We start from the raw sequence: 20,729 nt of genomic DNA on the forward strand, positions 1-20,729 counted from the left end.
TTTATTGACATTTTCAAGGAAACCACCACAACCAGAAATGATTGGTCTGCCGGGAGGAACAGATCGATCCTTATGGATCTTAGGTAATAAGTACATTGTTGCTATAGATGGTTCATGTACTTGTAGCGCTGAAGCCAGATCGGAGGTGACAACACCGTCATCTGATGCCTTTTTCAATATATTCTTTAATAGGGTGGAAAAATTAAATAGTGGATTGTACGTAAGTTTCTTATAACAGGCTGCATTGGATAACTGACGAAATGCCTCTTTTTCGTACATATCTGAAGGCCAAATGACGATGTTGCCACCCTTGTCGGCCGGCTTCAGCACCACATTAGAAAGATGTTTCAATTCATATAAACGAGATCGTTCCTCCCGGGTTAGATTATCCTCTTTATAAGTGATGTGTGTGGCGATTTCCTTTAAATTTTTCTGATACAATCTGGACAAACAGCTCTATATTGGAGCAAGATGTAAAAGATGGGAATTTCTTGGAGCGTGGTTTAATGGAAGAAGGGATCTTACCTTCTATGCCAATTGTACTCTCAGCAGATAATTCCTCCAAAATCTTTATTGCCTCTTGTTCCTGTGCTGAGGGAAACATAGAACACAGAGAATCATCATAAAAGAATTTTTTGAAAATCAAAGACCGGGCAAAGATATGGAGATCTTTAGTGGCCAAAAATGGGTCAAACTTAGCCACAGGGGAGAAGGACAACCCCTTCTCCAATAAGGATTCATCTGCTGAGGTCAATATATGTGAACTTAAATTAATCACCTTATTCGAGCCCCTATGTTGTTTCAAGGGGCGAGGAGACTCATGATAATATCGAGAGTATCCAGTTCCACGTCCACGTGCTCCACCTCCAAAAAATGCTCCAGAGCGTGTCTGTGATACAGATGATATATCAGATTGCTCACTCATGGAATTGGCAGAGGAAAATGAGGAAGATCTCACAGCATTGGTATGAGTAGAGGAGGGTCTTCGCCAAAAATAAACCATATTATTGGCAAAGTCTCTTTGGTCACGATTAAGTTTTTTCAACTGATTATCTTGAATTTTCTTGACAGTTGAATCCAACTTAACATCCAATTCTTTCTTTATATACTGATTAATATATCTTATATAGTGTTGGGTCCCACGTGCAGCGCTCAGTTGGACATATTGACATTTATTATTCACCGCTATTTTTGCTATATCGTATATATCCATTCACTGTTCCATTTAAATCTATATTTGATATATATAATATTATTGAATAAATTATCTTCTTTGATGATATTGGTGTTAAATGGGCAGATATTTTTTTATTATTTGTATAATTTGGAAATATTGCGGGCTGTATTTAATTGAAAATGTAACTGGATTACAACTGGGACCGACTATACAAATTATTCTGCTTTTTATTTTTATTCTTCAATAAATCTTGTCTATCGATTTTATCTACATTATCCATAGCTCTAGCCAGTGTCCATTCAGGATATCCTCTATCTCGTAATCGTTTACATACCATAGTTTTTTCCTCCTCAAATTTACATGAATTACTACAATTTCTTTTAGTTCATATCATTTCACACGTAGGTATATTAACAATTATATGAATGGGATGACACGAACTAGCGTGTAGTATATCATTATTATTAGAAGGTTTCCTATATGGAATAATTTCAATAGAACCATTTTCCATATTTCCCTTTAAGATGATGTCCAAAAAATGGATTTCATTTTTTTGAAAATTATGAGTAACTTGAGGTTGAAACAATTATCATTGATGTATTTCACAAACTGATCTCAAGAATGATGATCACCCTCCCATATAATGACTATATCGTCTATATAGCGTCCATATAGTTTAATATTATTCTTAAAGGGATTACAAACATTAATGATATTCTGTTCCTCCCAAATGGCAACTACTATGTTAGCTAATGAGGGGGGAAATTTCCCCCCCATGCTAACGCCTTGGTTCTGCAAAAAATATTTTTCATCAAAAACAAAATAATTATGTGTTAATAAAAATTGTATGGATAGGAACAAAAACTCATCAATCTGTTTGGTATATGGGCTATATTTTTCAAGGAAAATTTTGAGACTATTCAAAATGACATCAAATGGGAGGGAGGGATACAATGTTATAATATCACAACTCAACCAGCTATAGTGAGGAGACCATGCTATATCTTGCAGACCATTAATTACATCCTTTCTATCTCGTATATACCCAGGAACAGCTCTAAATAAAGGCTGCAAGTAATGGTCTACCCAGGACCCTAAATTTTCATTGATAGAGCCTATACCCGCGATTATAGGTCTAAATGGGGGGGGACTTATTTTTGTGGGTTTTTGGTAACGAATGAAAAATAGGAGTAACAGGAAAATCAATACACAGACACTTTTTTTAGATCCTCATCCATGGCACCTAAATAGATACCTTCTTCCAATAGATCCTCTAGATCTTTTTTAAATTTTATTATAGGATCTGAATCAATCTGTGCATAGATATCACTGTTTGCTAACATAGTATGATTGCATTGCAGATATAATTGTATCCAACACCACAATCCCACCCCCCTTATCCGCTGGTCTAATTGTTAAATCTTTATTATTTCTCAATAGATCTATTGCTTCTAGTTGTTTTTTATTTAAGTTATTACAGAAATTAGTTGTTTGTTGATCTAGCTCAATCAATTCTCTTTCTATCAAATCTTGGAATTGGTCTAAAACTGGTGGTCTCGACTTCAATGGATAGAATTTAGGATTTGACTTAGAGAAACTTAAATTTAATGACAATTTTCTATAAAGGCTTTCTGTTTCCAACTCCCTTTAATTAGATAGATGCATTAATTCATTGAAACAAAAAATACCATTATCAATTGTAAAATCTGGAAGTTCATTATTATCGATCAACAAATTTTCTGAGACATCTGTCTGTTTATCCTGTTCAAAATGACATCTAAGAGTAAGATTACGAGCTAGTTTATTAATGTCCAGTATAGTTTGGAAAACATCAAATTTTTTACATGGGGAAAAACCAAGTCCTTTGGACAACACTTCTATTTGTTCTATCCATTACAGAGCCGAGCACGCTACATGAAACTCCTGTGACTGCTGCTGACATCCCCAGCCACGGAGCCTGTGCGCTTCTCAACAGCTGTTTTCTCTGACTTCCCATGTGTTTGCTTCTCACTGCTGGAGACACAGGGAAATCAAGAAACTGAGGAGAACCTGCAATCAGCACTTGTTTCCTCTCCTGCAGCACTGGCCAGTAATAAACTATGAGGAGTTAGCATCTGCTGAGGCTTCTATTAGCTTACCGATCACATGGTCTCCTGCCTGCAGAGCTGCTGGGTCCTAGCTGCCCAACAGGTTCAGCTCTGCTTTATCCTGGCTGCCCTACCAGTTAAAGGGAACCTGTCAGGTGTAATATGCACTCAGAGCTAGGAGCAGTTCTGAGTACATATTGCTAATCCATGCCTAACCATCCCTGTATACACTAGCATAGATAAAGAGATCTTTAGAAAAAGTGTTTTTAAAGATCTTATATCTTATGCTAATGAGCGTGGGGACTAGTCCCAAGGGCGTTACTTCACTTGGCTAGTCGGCTCACATAGCGTGTTAGTACTCACACAGGGGTGTAATATCATGCTAACATGCTATGTGAGCTGACTAGCCAAGCGAAGTTACGCCCTTGGGACTAGTCCCCGCACTCATTAGCATAAGATATAAGATCTTTAAAAATACTTTTTCTAAAGATGGCTTTATCTATGCTAGTGTATACAGGGACAACGGTTAGGCAGGGATTAGCAATAAGTACCCAGGACTGCTCCTGGCTCTGAGTGCATATTACACCTGACAGGTTCACTTTAAAAGGAACCTGTCACCAGATTTGGTGACTATAAGCTGCAGCCACCACCAGTGAGCCATTATATACAGCATTCTAACATGCTGTATATAAGAGCCCAGGCCGCTGTGTAAAAAGTAAAAATCACTTTATAATACTCACCTAAGGGGCGGTGCGGTGCAGACTGGTCGGATGGGTGACAGGTTCCCTTTAATCTCTGTTGGACCGGCTGCCCAACTGGTTCTTCTCTGCTGGATCCTGGCTGCCCAACCGCTTCGGCTCTGTTGCGTCCTGGCTGCCCAACTGCTTTGGCTCTGTTGCATCCTGGCTGCCCAACTGCTTCGGCTCTGCTGCGTCCTAGCTGCCCAACCGCTACAACTCTGCTGTGTCCTGGCTTCCCAACCGCTTCGGCACTGCTGTGTCCTGGCTGCCCAACCGCTTTGGCACTGCTGTGTCCTGACTGCCCAACTGCTTCAGCTCTTTTGCGACCTGGCTGCCCAACTGCTTTGGCTCTGTTGCATCCTGGCTGCCCAACTGCTTCGGCTCTGCTGCGTCCTAGCTGCCCAACCGCTTCAACTCTGCTGCATCCTGGCTGCCCAACCGCTTCGGCTCTGCTGTGTTTTGGCTGCCCAACCGCTTCGGTTCTGCTGCATCCTGGCTGCCCAACTACTTCGGCTCTGCTGTGTCTTGGCTGCCCAACCGGTTGAGCTCTGCTGCGTCCAGGCTGCCCAACCTTTTAGCTCTGCTGGATCCTGGCTGCCCAACCAGTTCCGCTCTGCTAGATCCTGGCTGCCCAACCAGTTCTGCTCTGCTGGATCCTGGCTGCCCAATCAGTTCCGCTCCGCTAGATCCTGGCTGCCCAGCCAGTTCCGTTCTGCTTCATACTGGCTGCCCAACCACTTCCACTCTGCTCCATACTGGCTGCCCAACTAGTTCAGCTCTGCTGGGTCCTGGCTGTCCAACCGGTTTAGCTCGGCTTCGTCCTGGCTCCCCAACCAGTTCAGCTCTGCTCTTTCCTGGCTGCCCAACCAGTTCGGCTCTCCTGGGTCTTGGGTCTGCCTTATTAAAGTCAATAGCCACTTCACAGGTCGTGCTAAAATCCTATTTTTTTAGGGCTTCACACAGAAGGCCCGACGGAGCAATTGATGTTTGGCGAAAACACAATGTGAACATAGCCTTAAAGTAACAGGTATTATCTCCCCAATAATAGCAGAAATAATAATGCGATGTTGGTTTATTGGGGTTATCCGTCTAGGACTTTTGGATTTTTTTTCTTAAGGGGCTAAGAATTCACAGACAAGTAGTTGTTATCTACCTGCCTGTTCTGCGCAGCGCTGATCTGTGCCGACTCAGAGCGATCACAGATGACTCCTGGTGGTGATTCTGCAGCTTCATTTGACCTCTCAGTGGAGAGGTGATGGTAACGCTTCCCATGATTACAGCAGAACAATAAGTCTTCTCTAATTGCTTCTATTAACCCCTTCACCCCGGGAGATTTTTCATTTTTTTCCTCTCCTTCTTCCAAGAGCCGTAACTTTTCTATTTTTCCGTCAATTTTGCCATATGGTGACTTGTTGTTTGCGGGACGAGTTGTTCTTTTGGATGAAACCATTAGTTTTACCATATAGTTACTGGAAAACGGGAAACAAAATCCAAATGCGGTGAAATTGCAAATAAAAAGTGCAATTGCACAATTGTTTTTGGGATATTTTATTCACCATGTTAAATATATGGTGAGGCTGACCGGTCAGTAGGACGCCTGAGGTCAGTACGAGTTCATAGATAACAAACATGTATACTTTTACTTTTATCTAAAGGGTTAAAAAAATTCAGAAGTTTGTACTTCAAAAAATTGGGCTATTTGCGCTATTTTCCGAGACCCATAGCGTTCTCATTTTTCAGGATCTGGGGCTCAGTGATGGCTTATTTTTTGCATCTTAAGCTAGCATTTTTAGGGATACAATTTTTGCGCAGATGCTAAGTTGTGATCACCTGTTATTGCATTTTAAATAATTTTTGCGGCAACCAAAAACCGTAATTTTGGAGTTTGGAATTTTTTTTCTCGACACACCGTGTACCGATCAGATTATTTGATTTTATATTTTGATCTGGCATTTCTGAACACGGCGATACCAAATATGTGTGTGTGTATTTTTTAAACATTTTTATTTTCAGGGGGGAAATGGGTGTAAATGGGGAGTGGTTATGGGTGTGACTAGTTGTGAAATGGGTGTGGTTATGGGCATGGCCTAAAATCGCCGCGGCGCGCCGCACAGTATCTCCCTCTTTCCTTTCTTTGAAAGTTGGGAGGTATGCATTATAACTACAAAAAACATACAGCTGCACACTAAAATGTTAACAATGAATAAGTGAACTCTGGCATTGCATTACTGCCATAGGAATATTTGAAAAAAGAGATATCTAGCTTATGTATTGGCCAAATCATGTGAGCCTGGTTACCAATGGCAAGGTAATCTCTGTATACCAGGAACCTAACTTAGGTTCCTGGTATACATTTTAGTGTGCAGCTGTATATGTTTTGTAGATCTGATAAAATGAATGGTGGCATTCCAAAGTACAACTCATCCCGCAATAAACAAGCCCTCAGAATGGTGCATCGATGGAAAAATAAAACAGATATGGCTCTTCGAATAAGAGGAGGAAAAAACGAAAACGCAAAAACAAAGAAGAAAAAAAAAAATCAGCCAGTGCTTAGGGGCTTAAGTTCCAAGAAGCAAAATAACAGTTTGCGTAAATCTGTAAATTCCATAGATGCCTTTCTTACAGGACTACCATTCTGCTGCTTTAGTTTCTCATTCAGCGACTCACTCCCCCACAGAGTATTGTGCATTATCTTCCCAACACGTCTGTTCAGAATGAGATGAGCAACATGAAGTCATTCCGGAAAGTTTGATATTTATTTTTTACATAACTATTTACACACTCTTACTTTTTCACTGGTTTTTTTGCACTATATATATATATAATATCATAACAGAAGACCCACTGAATAATATATAGAGAACTCATGTAGAAATCTGAATTTCAAGTACCGGTAACTGAGCATAGATTGCAGCTATTACAATGCCTTTCACATTTTTACACATAAAAAAATGTTCATTGTTTAAAAGTAATGTTATTGAAGAAAGTAGTAAAACCTAAATTACCGTATAAATTTAGTATCACTGTAAAGCGGGCTTTACACGCTACGACATCGCTCAAGTGATCTCGTTGGGGTAACGGAATTGGTGACGCACATCCGATCGCTTTAGCGATGCCGTTGCGTGTGACACCTATGAGCGATTTTGCATCGTCACAAAAACGTGCAAAGTCGCTCATCGGTGACATGGGGGTCCATTCTCAAATATCGTTACTGCAGCAGTAACGAAGTTGTTCCTCGTTCCTGCGGCAGCACACATCGGTACGTGTGACACCGCAGGAACGAGGAACCTCTCCTTACCTGACTCCCAGCCACAATGCTGAAGGAAGGAGGTGGGCGGGATGTTCGTCCCGCTCATCTCCGCCCCTCCGCTTCTATTGGGCGGCGGTTCAGTGACGTCGCTGTGACACTGAACGAACCGCCCCCTTAGAAAGGAGGCGGTTCGTCGGTCACAGCGACGTCGCAGGGAAGGTAAGTCCGTGTGACGGGTCCAGGCGATGTTGTGCGACACGGGCAGAGATTTGGCCAGGTCGCACAACCGATGGGGGCGGGTACGCACACTGGCGATATCGGTACCGATATCGCAGTGTGTAAAGCGGCCTTAAGAGTACGTTCACACGAGCGTGAAAAAACGGACAAGTGCAATACGAGAAAATCTCGCATTACACTCTAACCAATGTTAGTCAGCGAGGGAAAGCAGTTGGTCAGCTTTTCTCTCATCCAGAATCTGGATGCGAGAAAAGTCGCAACATCTTGCGATTTAATCTGGAAAACGGCCAAGACTCGCCAATACAAGTCAATGGGTGCGAGAAAAAAATGGACGGCACACGGACCATCCTAGTGACGTCCGTTTTTATGGATACAATTCTATCATGTAGCAGAGAACACTGTAAATGTTCCTGTAAATAACTGTAAATGGTGCTGTAAATGACTAATAGCTGCTGAGCAAAAAACGGATTGCACACGGACAGCACACTGAGAGCACACGGATGACAAGTGAAAAAAAATCGTCCTAATCTCCTGGACGAGAATGGGACCGTTGTTTCATACGTTCGTGTGAGTCCAGTCTAATTGCGTTGATGCACAGAATAAAGTCCACATATGCCACAGTAAGCGCTATAAATAAATATAAAAAACTTCAGAATTGCTCCATTTTGTTGATCTCGACTTCTGAAAAAAATACAATAAAAAGTAGCCAATAAGTCAAATATACCACAAAACATGCAATTTATGCTACATGGTGAATGCCACAATATTTTACAAAGGAAAAAAAAAAGAGGAATTGTGCAATTTTTTTAAAGAGTTAATAAAATTAAATGAAAAAGTGATGCTAAAGAAAAATGAAACTTGTCCTGCCAAAACAATTCCTAATACGGCTCCACTGATGAGAAAACTAAAAAAGTTATTGCTTTCAGAATAAATGAAGAAAGCAAAACAAATATTTGTGTGCTTGAGGGCCAAAACAACAGATGAAGTTCCCATTGATATTAGCATTAATCTTATCTATATATATAATTGCCTTATTCTGTCTGTCTGTCTGTCTTGCTCCAAAATTGTGTCCTTACAGTGACAACCGTCGGATTGGCCGCTGGGCTCGGACTGGCCCCGCCCCTCCACACGGATTGGCCGCTCGGCTCGACCCCGCCCCCCACATGGATTAACCATTTGGCCAGGCCCGCCCCCCGCACGCAATGCCCGCTAGGCCACACCCCCCCACGTGATGCCCGCTAGGCCCCGCCCCCGCAATGCCCGCTAGGCCCCACCCCTGCGATGCCCGCTAGGCCACGCCCCCGCACTCAATGCCTGCTAGGCCACACCCCCACATGCGATGCCCGCTAGGCCACGCCCCCCGCACACGTTGGGCACCTGTACACCACCCCCCAGGACTACTCCTCCCATTATACTCTTCATTCCCCAGGACTACTCCTCCCATTATACTCCTCCTAATATACTCCTCTCTGAGGGGTTCGCAGCATGGGGGATGGAGCACGATGGGGAGTGCAGCATGGGGGATGGAGCACGATGGGGGGTGCAGCATGGGGGGTGGACCACGATGGGGGGTGCAGCATGGGGGGTGGACCACGATGGGGGTGCCCAGAATGGGGGGATGAAACACGATGGGCGGTGTGCAGCATGGGGGATGGAGCACGATGGGGGGTGCAGCATGGGGGGTGGACCACGATGGGGGGTGCACACCTCCCCCCAAAACACACACACACCACCACACACGAACCGCACAACACACCACACACACACTGGGAACCACAAACACCGCCCTACACAGACACACACAGACAACGCCGCACACACACAACACCCAACACACAAACACCGCGGCACACACAAATATACGCACATTCCGCACAACACACACACTGCACAAAACATACCTCCCCCAAAACACACACACGCACTCCACACCCACACAAACCGTGCAACACACACAGCACCACACACACACAACGCTACAGACACACAGTGCTCCACAAACAACGCAACACACACAACGCAACACACAAACACCACTGCTCTCACCCCCCGCTACACCCAGACAACATCCAGAACATTTACAGCGCACTACACAAACACTTGGCAACTACACACAACAACATCTATATATATAACAAAAATCATACATTAACTACACAATACGTAAATTCTAGAATACCCGATGCGTAGAATCGGGCCACCTTCTAGTTTCTTAATATCTGTCTATTTATCTTAATAATCAAATTTCTTTTCTAATACACTTTAATTAAAAAGTCCCAACTGCTCCTTCTCTATTTCAGCTAACTGCTTTGTTTATTTTATTTGTTTTCTAACTTCCTATTTAATTCTGCCTTTGAGACTCCCCAGTGCATGCTGGGAAAGGAGATGTCATCAGGGGCAGAAGTGTCGGTCGCTGCCGCAGGCTCTCTTTCCACCCTAAGGCTATGTGCCCACGCTGTGGAAAATGCGCGGATTTTGCCGCGGATTTCTCGCGGAAAAGCCACGGATTTCCCGAAAATCTGCAGCTCAGGCACTTCCCAGCCATTTCTATGGCATTTTGGAAATGCTGTGCCCACGCTGCGGATTTTTCCGCAGCGGATTTCGTGCGAATTTTGATCCGGAAAAATCTGCAACATGTCAATTATTATTGTGGATTTTCATCCGGATTTTGGCTTTAAAATTGGGGAAAAAAAAAAAATCCGCACCAAAATCCGCATCAAATCCGCGGCAATTCCGCGGTAAATCCGTGGCAAATCCGCACCTTTGAAAAGGTGCGGATTTTGCGGGAAAGCTGCGGATTTTGATGCAGAAAAATCCGCAGCTACATTCTCCCGTGGACACATAGCCTAAGGCCTCCTTCACACATCTGTGTTTCCAGTACGTGTGGTGTCCGTTTCCACACACACTGGAGACACGGACACACGTAGACCCATTGAAATCAATGTGTTTGTTCACACGTCTGTGTGTGTCCATGTGTCCATGTGTGTCCATGTGTGTCCATGTGTCCATGTGTGTCCATGTGTCCATGTGCTCAACATGGTGACATTTCCATTTTCTGCTGGCAGCACAGGTGTCACACAGACCGCACACTGATGTGATCCGTATGTCACCAGTGTGACATGTACCAGACAAAACACGTTATTTAAAAAATATAATTTCTATACTTCCCTGTTTCCGACTCTGCTTTTGTTCTGACAACAGCAGCACCAGAGACAGCAGCAGCGCCAGAGACAGGTAAGTATACAAGTTCATGCTGTTCATGAGCTATCTGGGTGTCACACGGATAACACAGGGACAGTACCAGGAACACACACACACGAACATTTTTTGCACGGACGTGTTAAAGTGGCCTAAAACAAAGTGTCATCAGTGACGTTCATTTCAGCAGCTGGACTAGTCCCTGCTTTATTGAGCATGTGTCGCTTGTCATTAGGAGCATCCTGCTCACTGTGCAAAAGTTGTTTCAATGCACAGTGACAATGCGTTCCCCTGTCTGCTCTGATTAGGAGCGACGAGTGAGCAAGGGAGCACACTGTCTGTGCACATGGTAAAGGGAGAACCCGGCAAGCAGTGATCAGCCTCACCACGATAGTGACATCACTCGCCAGGTGCTCGCTTTTGCAATGCACACTGACAATTTTCTGTTGCCGACTTGTTACTCCTTACTAGAGCCGTATTCCCTTGAGCATATTTCGTAATTGGCAATCAATGCATGCTCAGTAGGTCAGGACTATCCCAGCCCTTGCAGTGGACCTTCACTGATGACTCTTTGTTTCAGTGTGGAGAAAGAGGCTGTGAATTTTCCCTTATGACATCTCGTTTAAGTATCCCAGCATGCACTATGCATTTTCAAACAAAGCGTCATCAGATAGGAAGATGAAAAGAAATGAAAGCAGTTAGATAGCTTAGTGAGGGAACGCTAGGGACTTGTTCATGAAAGTGTATTATGAAAAAGATTAGATTACTACAATAAAATTATAGGAGTAATGAATATTAGTTCGGACCACCCCTTTAATATCGATAAATAAAAAGTAATGCACCACTGTAGGCCACAGTAATCATATTGCTGCATATACATTAAAAGGCTGCATAATAGAATGTGCACTCTAATATATCACAAATTAATCTTTATTAACAAGGTAGGACATACTAATACCTTCCACATTGAGTCCACATATGTGGAGAAGGCTGCGTCTAACAGCAGTGACTGGAGCTTGTGCCGATCACGGGGGCCTCCAGCAGGCCGCCATCTCAGTCTTTTTGTATTCAAAAATAAAAAAAATGTAAATCATTGCTTTCTTCCTTGTTAAAAACATTCTAGAAATAAGAATATTTGGTATCACCACGTTCAGAAAGATCCAGTCTACTAAAATATGAAATTAACCCATAGAGTAAACGCTGTAAAAAGAACAAAATCAATATCCCAGAGTGGTGTTTTTGGTGATGTATCAATTGCCACATCCCCTTAAAGAATGCAAACAAGGATCAATATGTCATATCTGCCACAAAATGGTATTAATAAAAATGGCAAGCCGCCCCTCAAAAAGAACAGCCCTCACATACTTCATTGATAGAAAAATAAAACATCACCAGTCTCAGATATTCGTGACACAAAACTAATTTTGTTTCTTACAAATTTCCAGTTTCTTTTCATGACTAAATTAAAAAACACAATGCAATTTTGGTATCACCATAACGGTACCAACCTGAACAATTACCGTATTTTTTGGACTATAAGACGCACCGGAATATAAGACGCACCCTTGTTTTAGAGGAGGAAAAAATAGAACAAAAATTAAAGTAAAAAAATGTGGTCATGACACACTGTTATTGTACTGCTGACAGTGTTATGGAGGTAATAATATCCCCAAATTCTGTACTCATATCACTCATTCTGTGTACCTTCCGGGTATATATGGCCCCCATCATGGAATATGTATGTTCCCCATCATTATATATGTGATCCTCCAATCTGGTGTGTGTGTGTGTGTGTGTGTGTGTGTGTGTGTGTGTGTGTGAATGTGAGTGTGTGTATATAGTTATATACTGTGTGTGTGTGTTTGTGTGTATAAATATATATATGATCCAACCCCATCCAGGTGTACAGTAATGCCTTTATATACTATATTATTTATTGCCTTACTTTTACAGATGTGATGCTCACCATCCTTCAGTTTGGTCCTGGCACTAGAAACAAAGTCTCCCATATCTCGAGGACCTGCAGTGATGTAATGAAGAGGCGGGGCACTGTGCTGTTCTGTGCTGCTCTGGCCCCACCTCTTCATTACATCACTGCAGGTCCTGCTGTTACGGGAGACTTTGTTTCTAGTGCAGAGGCAGGAGCAAAGTGAAAGCAATGTGAGCACTCAGCACAGAGACTGCGGGCTGTGCTGTGATGGTATGCCGTGCTCTGGCCCGAACACTGCAGTGATCTGCACTTCCTCTGGGCCAGACATGACTGCAGCGTCACCCTGCTCCTGCTTCCTAAACAGCGGACACACAGTCTCCGCAGCCGCTGCAGGAAGCCGGTGGCTGGAGCATCCATGTGTGTCCGCTGTTTACATTAAACAAGTATTGATTTGCTGCTCCTCATACCCGCTTCTAGTCACTGACTGCAGAGAGAGGTGGGCGGGGAGCAGCTAATGAATATTCGTTTACTTTAAGCAGTGGGCACACGTGGTTTCTCCAGCCGCCGACTTCCTGCAGCAGCGACCCTCCCTGCCTCCTGTGATCCCACTGCATAGCGCTGACTACCCACAGCTCCCTACCCCGCTTTGACACTCGGACTATAAGACGCATGCCACACTTTCCTCCCAAATTTGGAGGAAAAAAGTACGTCTTATAGTCCGGAAAATACGGTATATTCTCTGATCATTTTTTACCGCACATTGGTCACTGTTGCAGCAAAACAAAAATATCTATATTCTGTATTTATTTATACTTGAACTACCTAATAAAAAGATTAAAAAAGGGCTAGATGATTTTCTTATAACTAATGGTGGGTTATAACTAATCTAGTGATAATTATGTATGATTGATTGAGAAAGATTGAACTTGTTGGATTTGTGCCTTTTTCTAAGCTATGCAGTTCTCTAAAATGGACTAGATTAGTGCATTCTGCTATTTTATTTTCAGCACAGAAAAAATATGTGAGGGCTGTTTTCTTGAGGGGCAGCCTGCCATTTTTATTAATATCATTTTGTGGCAGATATGACCTTTTGATCCTTTTTTGCATTCTTTAAGGGGATGTGGCAATTGATATATCACCACAACCACCATGTGCATGTGGAAAATCCTTTGTCTGCACTTAAACTTTATGTTAAAGGGAACCTTGTGCCCTGACTCCCCTTGCAGACCTCAAATATAACTTTAAAAAACCTGTCCGTTAGGTATGCTAATGACCTGTGGGGCTCAGATGGGCATGCTCATTTTCGTCTCCTGTCCCTCCTTGTGGCCTTCTTAGCTATCCTCCTTGTATGATTGATGTGATGACGCCGCGCGAGCCGATGCGGTGTTTGCGCATGTGCGAGATTAAAGTCGGGTATGATGATGACGCAGAGGACGTCATGCACATTGCCGACCATAATCTCGCGCATGCGCAGACACAGATACTGCACCGGCTCGCGCAAGGGCGAACAGCGCCTGTGCAAGCCAGGGGAATAACTGCACAGACGCGAGATTTGGCCGAGCAGCGTGCATGATGATGGCGGCGTCATCACGTCAATCATGCAAGGAGGATGGCGAAGAAGGCCACAAGGAGGGACAGGAGACGAAAATGAGCACTCCCATCTGAGCCCCACAGGTCATTAGCATACCTAACTGTCAGGTTTTATAAAGTTATATTATTTGGGGTCTGCAAGGGGAGTCAGGGCACAAGGTGCACCTTCATAGAATGCAGCCCAGGAGCTGCAGAAGGTGATACTTTTGGTTTCATAGTGAAAAAACTGGTGACAGGTTCCCTTTAAAGGCAATCTGTCTCCTGCACTGGCAACATGAATTCACAGCCTGGTGGCACGACTACAGCCAGATACGTTTTTCTCTGAAATGCTCTGACGTTTCAGAGAAAACATGGCTTTAAGGAACGACCCGGAACAATAGGCAGAGACGAGAATAGTTTTGGGCTGCCCCCGGCTGGATTCAATTATCTGGAGCAGGGCAAGGTGAATCCAGCCGCGCCAGACTAGTTATGACTATTCCTATGGTCCTGCTGACTGGCAGACAAACAGAAAAGGGCCCCTGTGCAAGAATATATGAGCCCATTGCAGCCCAAGTGCTCATCAAAATGCACAATTCCTCCTGCTTTGGAGGTAGAAATGGGCCCTACTCACCTCTTGGGCCCCTGTACGACTGCACCAATGATATGTCCGCCCTGGTCCTGTGGTAATGTATGTTTTATCTGAAATGTCGGAGTGTTAGTGCAGCCAGGATCTGATTCCGTTTAATATTGATCAGTGTGATGTCCATGTAACGGCCATTGTACACTAGGACAGCCCTCTGACCGAAATATAGCCATCTGAAGGAGACCTTAGTTGTGGCGTGGCACTTTCATATCCTATGTTATCTAATACTAGCTTTATCATGTTATTTTATGTCTTTTCAGACCTCCACATTTTGTCTACTTGTATGGTGATGGTAGGAAAATTTGGAGTTACAGCGGCTTTCTCCATGGCATATGTATACACAGCTGAACTTTACCCTACAGTCATACGAAATATGGGTGTGGGCATTGGTTCTATGTCTTCTCGTGTCGGAAGCGTCATCTCTCCGTACTTTGTTTACCTCGGTAAGATAATTAGAGAAATTCTACATGTAAATACTTCATGTGAGAAAGTTCCACCTTTACCATCTGTTCAAAGCAGTGGCTAACAATAGTCATCTTACCAACAATATTAGTTATTCTGCTGCCATGCTTACATATACTGCTGTATAACAAGGTAAAGCAGTAACGTCTGACAAGCTATGGCGTTCACTATCATTATCTCTATAACTACAACTATACACTTGGATAGATAATGGGATCCATTAGGATCTGTTCAAAAACAAATGGATCCTGGATCCTTTATAAAATAGATCCCATAATACCATTGTGAACACAGACAGAGCAGGTCACAGATCGCATTTTTGTTGGCGTTTTTACCTCTTCACAGGGGAAGAGGAATAAAACTCTAGAATCACATATTGGAATCAGCAGTCAATATCGATCCTTGCCACATGACTTCGGATAAAAGCCAAACCAAATTCTTTATTTGCAGATATGAGTTTCAGTGTGTTTGCGCCTCTCTCCAGGTCTGAATTGGCAGGTTAAGATGTACAATTAAGGGTACTTTCACACTTGCGTTTTTTTCCTTCCGTCACAATCCGCCCTTTTGGAAAACAGCGGAATCCGTTAACGGATTCCGCTGTTTCCCATAGACTTGTATGGATGACGGACTGTGACAAAAGGACCTGCGTTGCTTCCGCTGGGCGACGCTCCGTTGTTTCCGCCCAGTGGGAGGAACGCAGCATGTAATGTTTTTTTGAGCAGCGGAATCCTCAGGATTTCACTGTGCATGCTCCCTGCACCCGTAACCAAGGTAAATATTGGGTAACCAAGCAAAGTCCTTTGTTTAGTTATACCCGATATTTACCCTGGGTACGTGTGCAGGGAGCCCGACACTTCCCCGCTTGGCTCCGCCCCCTCCCGCACTCCACTCTGCATGTATACACACACACACACTCACCTGTCCTCAGCAACCATGGCCCCGCTCGGCTCCACCCACCCCGCACTCCGCCCCGCACACATTCTCGGCGGCCGAGCTATCAGCTGATCACCCGGTGGCCGGCTACTGGGAGCGATCAGCTGATCACCCGGCGGCCGGCTACTGGGATCGATCAGCTGATCACCCGGCGGCCGGCTACTGGGATCGATCAGCTGATCACCCGGCGGCTGGCTACTGGGAGCGATCAGCTGATCACCCGGCGGCTGGCTACTGGGAGCGATCAGCTGATCACCCGGCGACCAGCTACTGGGAGCGATCAGCTGATCACCCGGCGACCGGCTGCTGGGAGCGATCAGCTGATCGTTCACAATAGTCTGCCGCCGGTAAACTGTAAAAAAAAATCAACACGGATTCCGTTGTTTTGCAGCATCCGTTGCATCCGTTGTGCCACTATATGCAACACATCCGTTGCATCCGTCACACAACGCAATGCAACGGATACCGTTCAACGCAAGTGTGAAACTAGCCTAACAAGTCTAAATTCACAAGCAGTGAGATAGATTGCTGTCCTGTTTTATCTATTGCTAATTTTACCCATTGCAATACATGGAGTCAAAACTGACAGATGTTAAAGTCAGCAGCAAAATATTAACTACATTATTAACATTGCTGTTTTAGGAGTTTATTCATAAGCTTCTCTTTAAGTAATAAATATATATAAAACCCAACAAATGTTAAAATTGTATGAACACTTGTAAAGAAAAGGCATAGAATTCAGAAAACCCAAAAAAGTGTGTTTGAGGAAAGCCCAGAGTGGATCTGCCAGCTTTATATTCTGCCTTATAGAAGAGCAGGATACTTCAGCCACAAGTTCATACTTGTAGTGGTCAAAATGCCATCAAATTGTTTGGCCACTAATAGTCCTTTGGAAACTTGGCCGCAGGGCAGAATTCCAACATAACGACCCCAAACTCACCTCCAAGACGACCACTGCCTTGCTACAGAAACTGATCAATAATGTCTCCAGACCTAAACCCTATTGAGCCTCTGTGGGGCTTCTTGAAACGTAAGGTCTCTAACATCCACCAGCCCCGTGATGTCATAGAGGAGTGAAGAGGATTCAGTGGCTCCTGGGAAGCTCTAGTGAACTCCATGCCCAAAAGAGTTAAGGTAGAGCTTGAAAAATATCTTCAATGTTGTCTCATGAAAACATATAATAAAATATTTACAAAAATGTGTAAGGTGTACTCACTTTTGTGATATACTGTATATTCATACCAAAAGCCAAACTCAGTGTAGGTGGGGAAGGTTCTGCTCCTCATTCTTTATTCACACATTGCAGATGTATATCAGTATTTTTAGCAGTATTTTGAGAAAATAAGAAGTAGAGGCAAAGAAGAGAATGTTTCCATCACATTTTCCTGGCTTTACGATCCAGCCCAGGTTTTGGCTTTATAATCTACTGAACACATTTGCCATTTGTAATTAATGCATAGCGCAGCTTCAAGGTTAATGGGTAAAATGAGACATAATACGCTGTTTCTTGTTTTGACTAGGTGCCTATAACAGGCTGCTGCCTTACATCCTCATGGGAAGCTTGACAGTAATTATGGGAGTCCTTGTGTTGTTCTTCCCAGAAACTTTTGGAAGACCTCTACCTGAAACTATGGATCAGACACCGAACGTAAATGGGTAAAATAACTAATTTATAATATCTAAGTCATAGTCTAGACCCAATGGCATCCATTAGTCTCTTGTCACATTATTTTAAAATAAATATTTGATGTGTGTTTACATTAAGCCGGATTTATGAACACTGAGTGCAATCAGATGTTGGATGCATTGTCCATAGCATCCAGCTGGATTTCACTTCTGGTTTCCATTACTGACACACTAATGTGTTTCTAGCTAATCACCAAAAGTGCTTGTTACTTACCTAAATGGAAGTGGTCTCTCCTGTTAAATGAGTAAAGGAGTTTTCAGCGATCCATGTCAAAATCTAAACATCTCTAAAATGCTTATAATTTTGATAAGCCTTGATTAGATATAGTTTGTACTTCAGTACTGTGATTGCACTCACTGTAGCCCTGCATTGATATGTATTCACACGAGGGAGTTTTGTTACCTTTAATATTTTATGTCTGACTTTTGTATGCCTATTTTTGTTTTTAATTATTGTTATTTAATAAAGAATGTATTTTTTTTTATTAATTTAGAGCCACATTTGCACATTTCTACATAGGTATTCTTGTAGTTATATATTTTGTTTATTTATTTACTGATATTGGGCATTCCTTTTTCTTTACTTCCCATGAGCTTCATTCTGCAGGAAATTGCACCTCTCACATACATGAATGAGTGGAGAACGCAATCCCTGTTCCCTCCTTTGGTGTACTCCTGACAGGCAGAGCTAATTAAGAGCACTATGTACAGCGAGAGAGAGCACGGATCTCGCTCCGCGCTTTTCCTCATGCAGGATATGAGAAAGAACGGGAGACAGCAGGGAGCGCAGATGCGTATTCCAATTTCTTCTGTACTGTTAAAAGGAACCTGTCACCACTTTTTTGGCCTATAAGCTGTAGCCACCACCACCAGGCTCTTATATACAGCATTCTAACATGCTGTATGTAAGAGCCCAGGCCGGGGGTATAACATAAAAAACACTTTATAATACCTACCTAACGGTCGCGCAGTGGGCCTTATGGGCGTTTCCGTTGTCCGGTGCCGACGCCTGCTCTTTCGGCCATCTTCGTCCTCTTTCTGAAGCCTGGTGCATACCGTACATACTCGCCGGTCCTGCTCAGGACCTGAATGCCGGCGAGTGTGTATGACGTCAGACCCGTCATGCACCGTGGCTTGAGAAGAAGGAGAACAAAGATGGCCAAAAGAGGCGGCGCCAGCACCAGACAACGGAGACGTCCACAAGGCCCACAGCGCGACCGTTAGGTACGTATTATAAAGAGTTTTTTCTGTTATACCCCGGCCTGGATTTTTATATACAGCATGTTAGAATAATAATAATAATCTATATTTATATAGCGGCAACATATTCCGTAGCGCTTTACAATTCAGGAGGATTATATACAAGCAAGTAACAGTTATGGAAAATACAATATTTAGAGGAAAAAAAGACAACCCTGCTAGTGAGAGCTTACAATCTACAATGAGATGGGGGGGGGCAAGGTACAAGTGCTTATTTACAATGACAATCCAGCCATTTCAAGGAAATGGGGGATAGATAATGGTTTCCTGGACCAGTTGCCCAGAACCTTGAGATGCATTTGGGTGCCATGGAGTTTGACGTGGAGTTATGTTGTGAGAAGTTGTAGAGGGACTATGTGAATTTAGTTTGGCTAGGGAGTCTGATAGGCCGCCCTAAAAAGATGCATTTTTAGGGTGCGTCTGAAGCTAAGTAAGTTGTGATTTGTCCTAGCTTCTTGGGGTAGAGCGTTCCAGAGGGTTGGTGCAGCTCGGGAGAAGTTTTGGATCCGGGAGTGGGAGGTTCGAATTAGTGTGGCTGTTAGTCAAAAGTCATTTGCAGAGCTTAGAGAATGGGTGGGATGATGGACAGAGAGTAGGGTTGAGATGTATGGGGGTGCCACACTGTGGAGAGCTTTGTGGGTGAGAACAAGCAATTTGAATTGGATCCTATGATATATGGGCAGCCAGTGCAATGACTGGCACAGAGCAGAGGCATCCGAGTAGCGGTTGGCCAGATAGGTGACCCTGGCTCCTGCATTAAGGATGAACTGTAGAGGAGAGAGTCCAGATAGGGGAGACCAATTAATAGAGAGTTACAGTAGTCAATGCGAAAGTGGATCAGGGCCACAGTGAGAGTTTTTGTCGTTTCCATTGTGAGAAAGGGGCGGATTCTAGAGATATTCTTGAGGTGCAAGCGGCAGGAGCGGGCAAGAGATTGTATGTGGGAGGTGAAGGAGAGATCAGTGTCAAGTATAACACCCAGACAGCGGGCTTGCTGCCTAGGATTTATCATTGTGCCACACACAGAGTGGGAGATGTCAGGTTTAGGAAGGTTGGAAGACGGAGGAAAAAGAAGAAGTTCAGTTTTTGAAAGGTTAAGTTTCAGATAGATAGCAGACATGACATTGCAAACTGCAGTCAGGCAATCACTGGTGTTCTGTAGTACAGCTGGGGTGAGCTCAGGGGATGAGGTGTATAGCTGTGTGTCATCAGCATAAAGATGGTACTGAAAGACAAATTTGCTGATGGTCATTCCAATTGGGGCAGTGTAGAGGGAGAAAAGAAGAGGGCCAAGGACTGAACCTTGAGGGACCCCAACAGTGAGAGGAAGAGGAGAAGATGTGGAGCCAGCAAATGATACACTGAATGAACGGCCAGAAAGATAGGAAGAGAACCAGGAAAGAAGAGTGTCCTTTAGGCCGATAGAATGGAGCATAGAGAGAAGGAGATAGTGGTTGACAGTGTCGAAGGCGACAGAGAGGTCAAGAAGGATAAGCAGAGAGTGGTCACCGTTACGTTTTGCTCTGAAAAGGTCATTGGTCACTTTTACAAGGGCAG

The 20,729-nt window shown here is 43.6% G+C and overlaps 1 protein-coding gene across 1 annotated transcript in view; it reads left to right on the top strand.

Moving 5' to 3' along the window:
* LOC142303290 (solute carrier family 22 member 4-like) overlaps positions 1 to 20,729 on the top strand; it is a 133,784-nt gene that overhangs the window by 100,997 nt on the left and 12,058 nt on the right. Inside the window, exons 8-9 of the mRNA XM_075344538.1 lie at positions 15,092 to 15,274; positions 17,747 to 17,882. Coding sequence (XP_075200653.1) covers positions 15,092 to 15,274; positions 17,747 to 17,882 — 319 coding nt within the window. The remainder of the gene's footprint in view (positions 1 to 15,091; positions 15,275 to 17,746; positions 17,883 to 20,729) is intronic.

The sequence above is a fragment of the Anomaloglossus baeobatrachus genome, chromosome 4 (genome assembly GCF_048569485.1).
Source record: "Anomaloglossus baeobatrachus isolate aAnoBae1 chromosome 4, aAnoBae1.hap1, whole genome shotgun sequence".
In the NCBI taxonomy this organism is placed as follows: Eukaryota; Metazoa; Chordata; class Amphibia; order Anura; family Aromobatidae; genus Anomaloglossus; species Anomaloglossus baeobatrachus.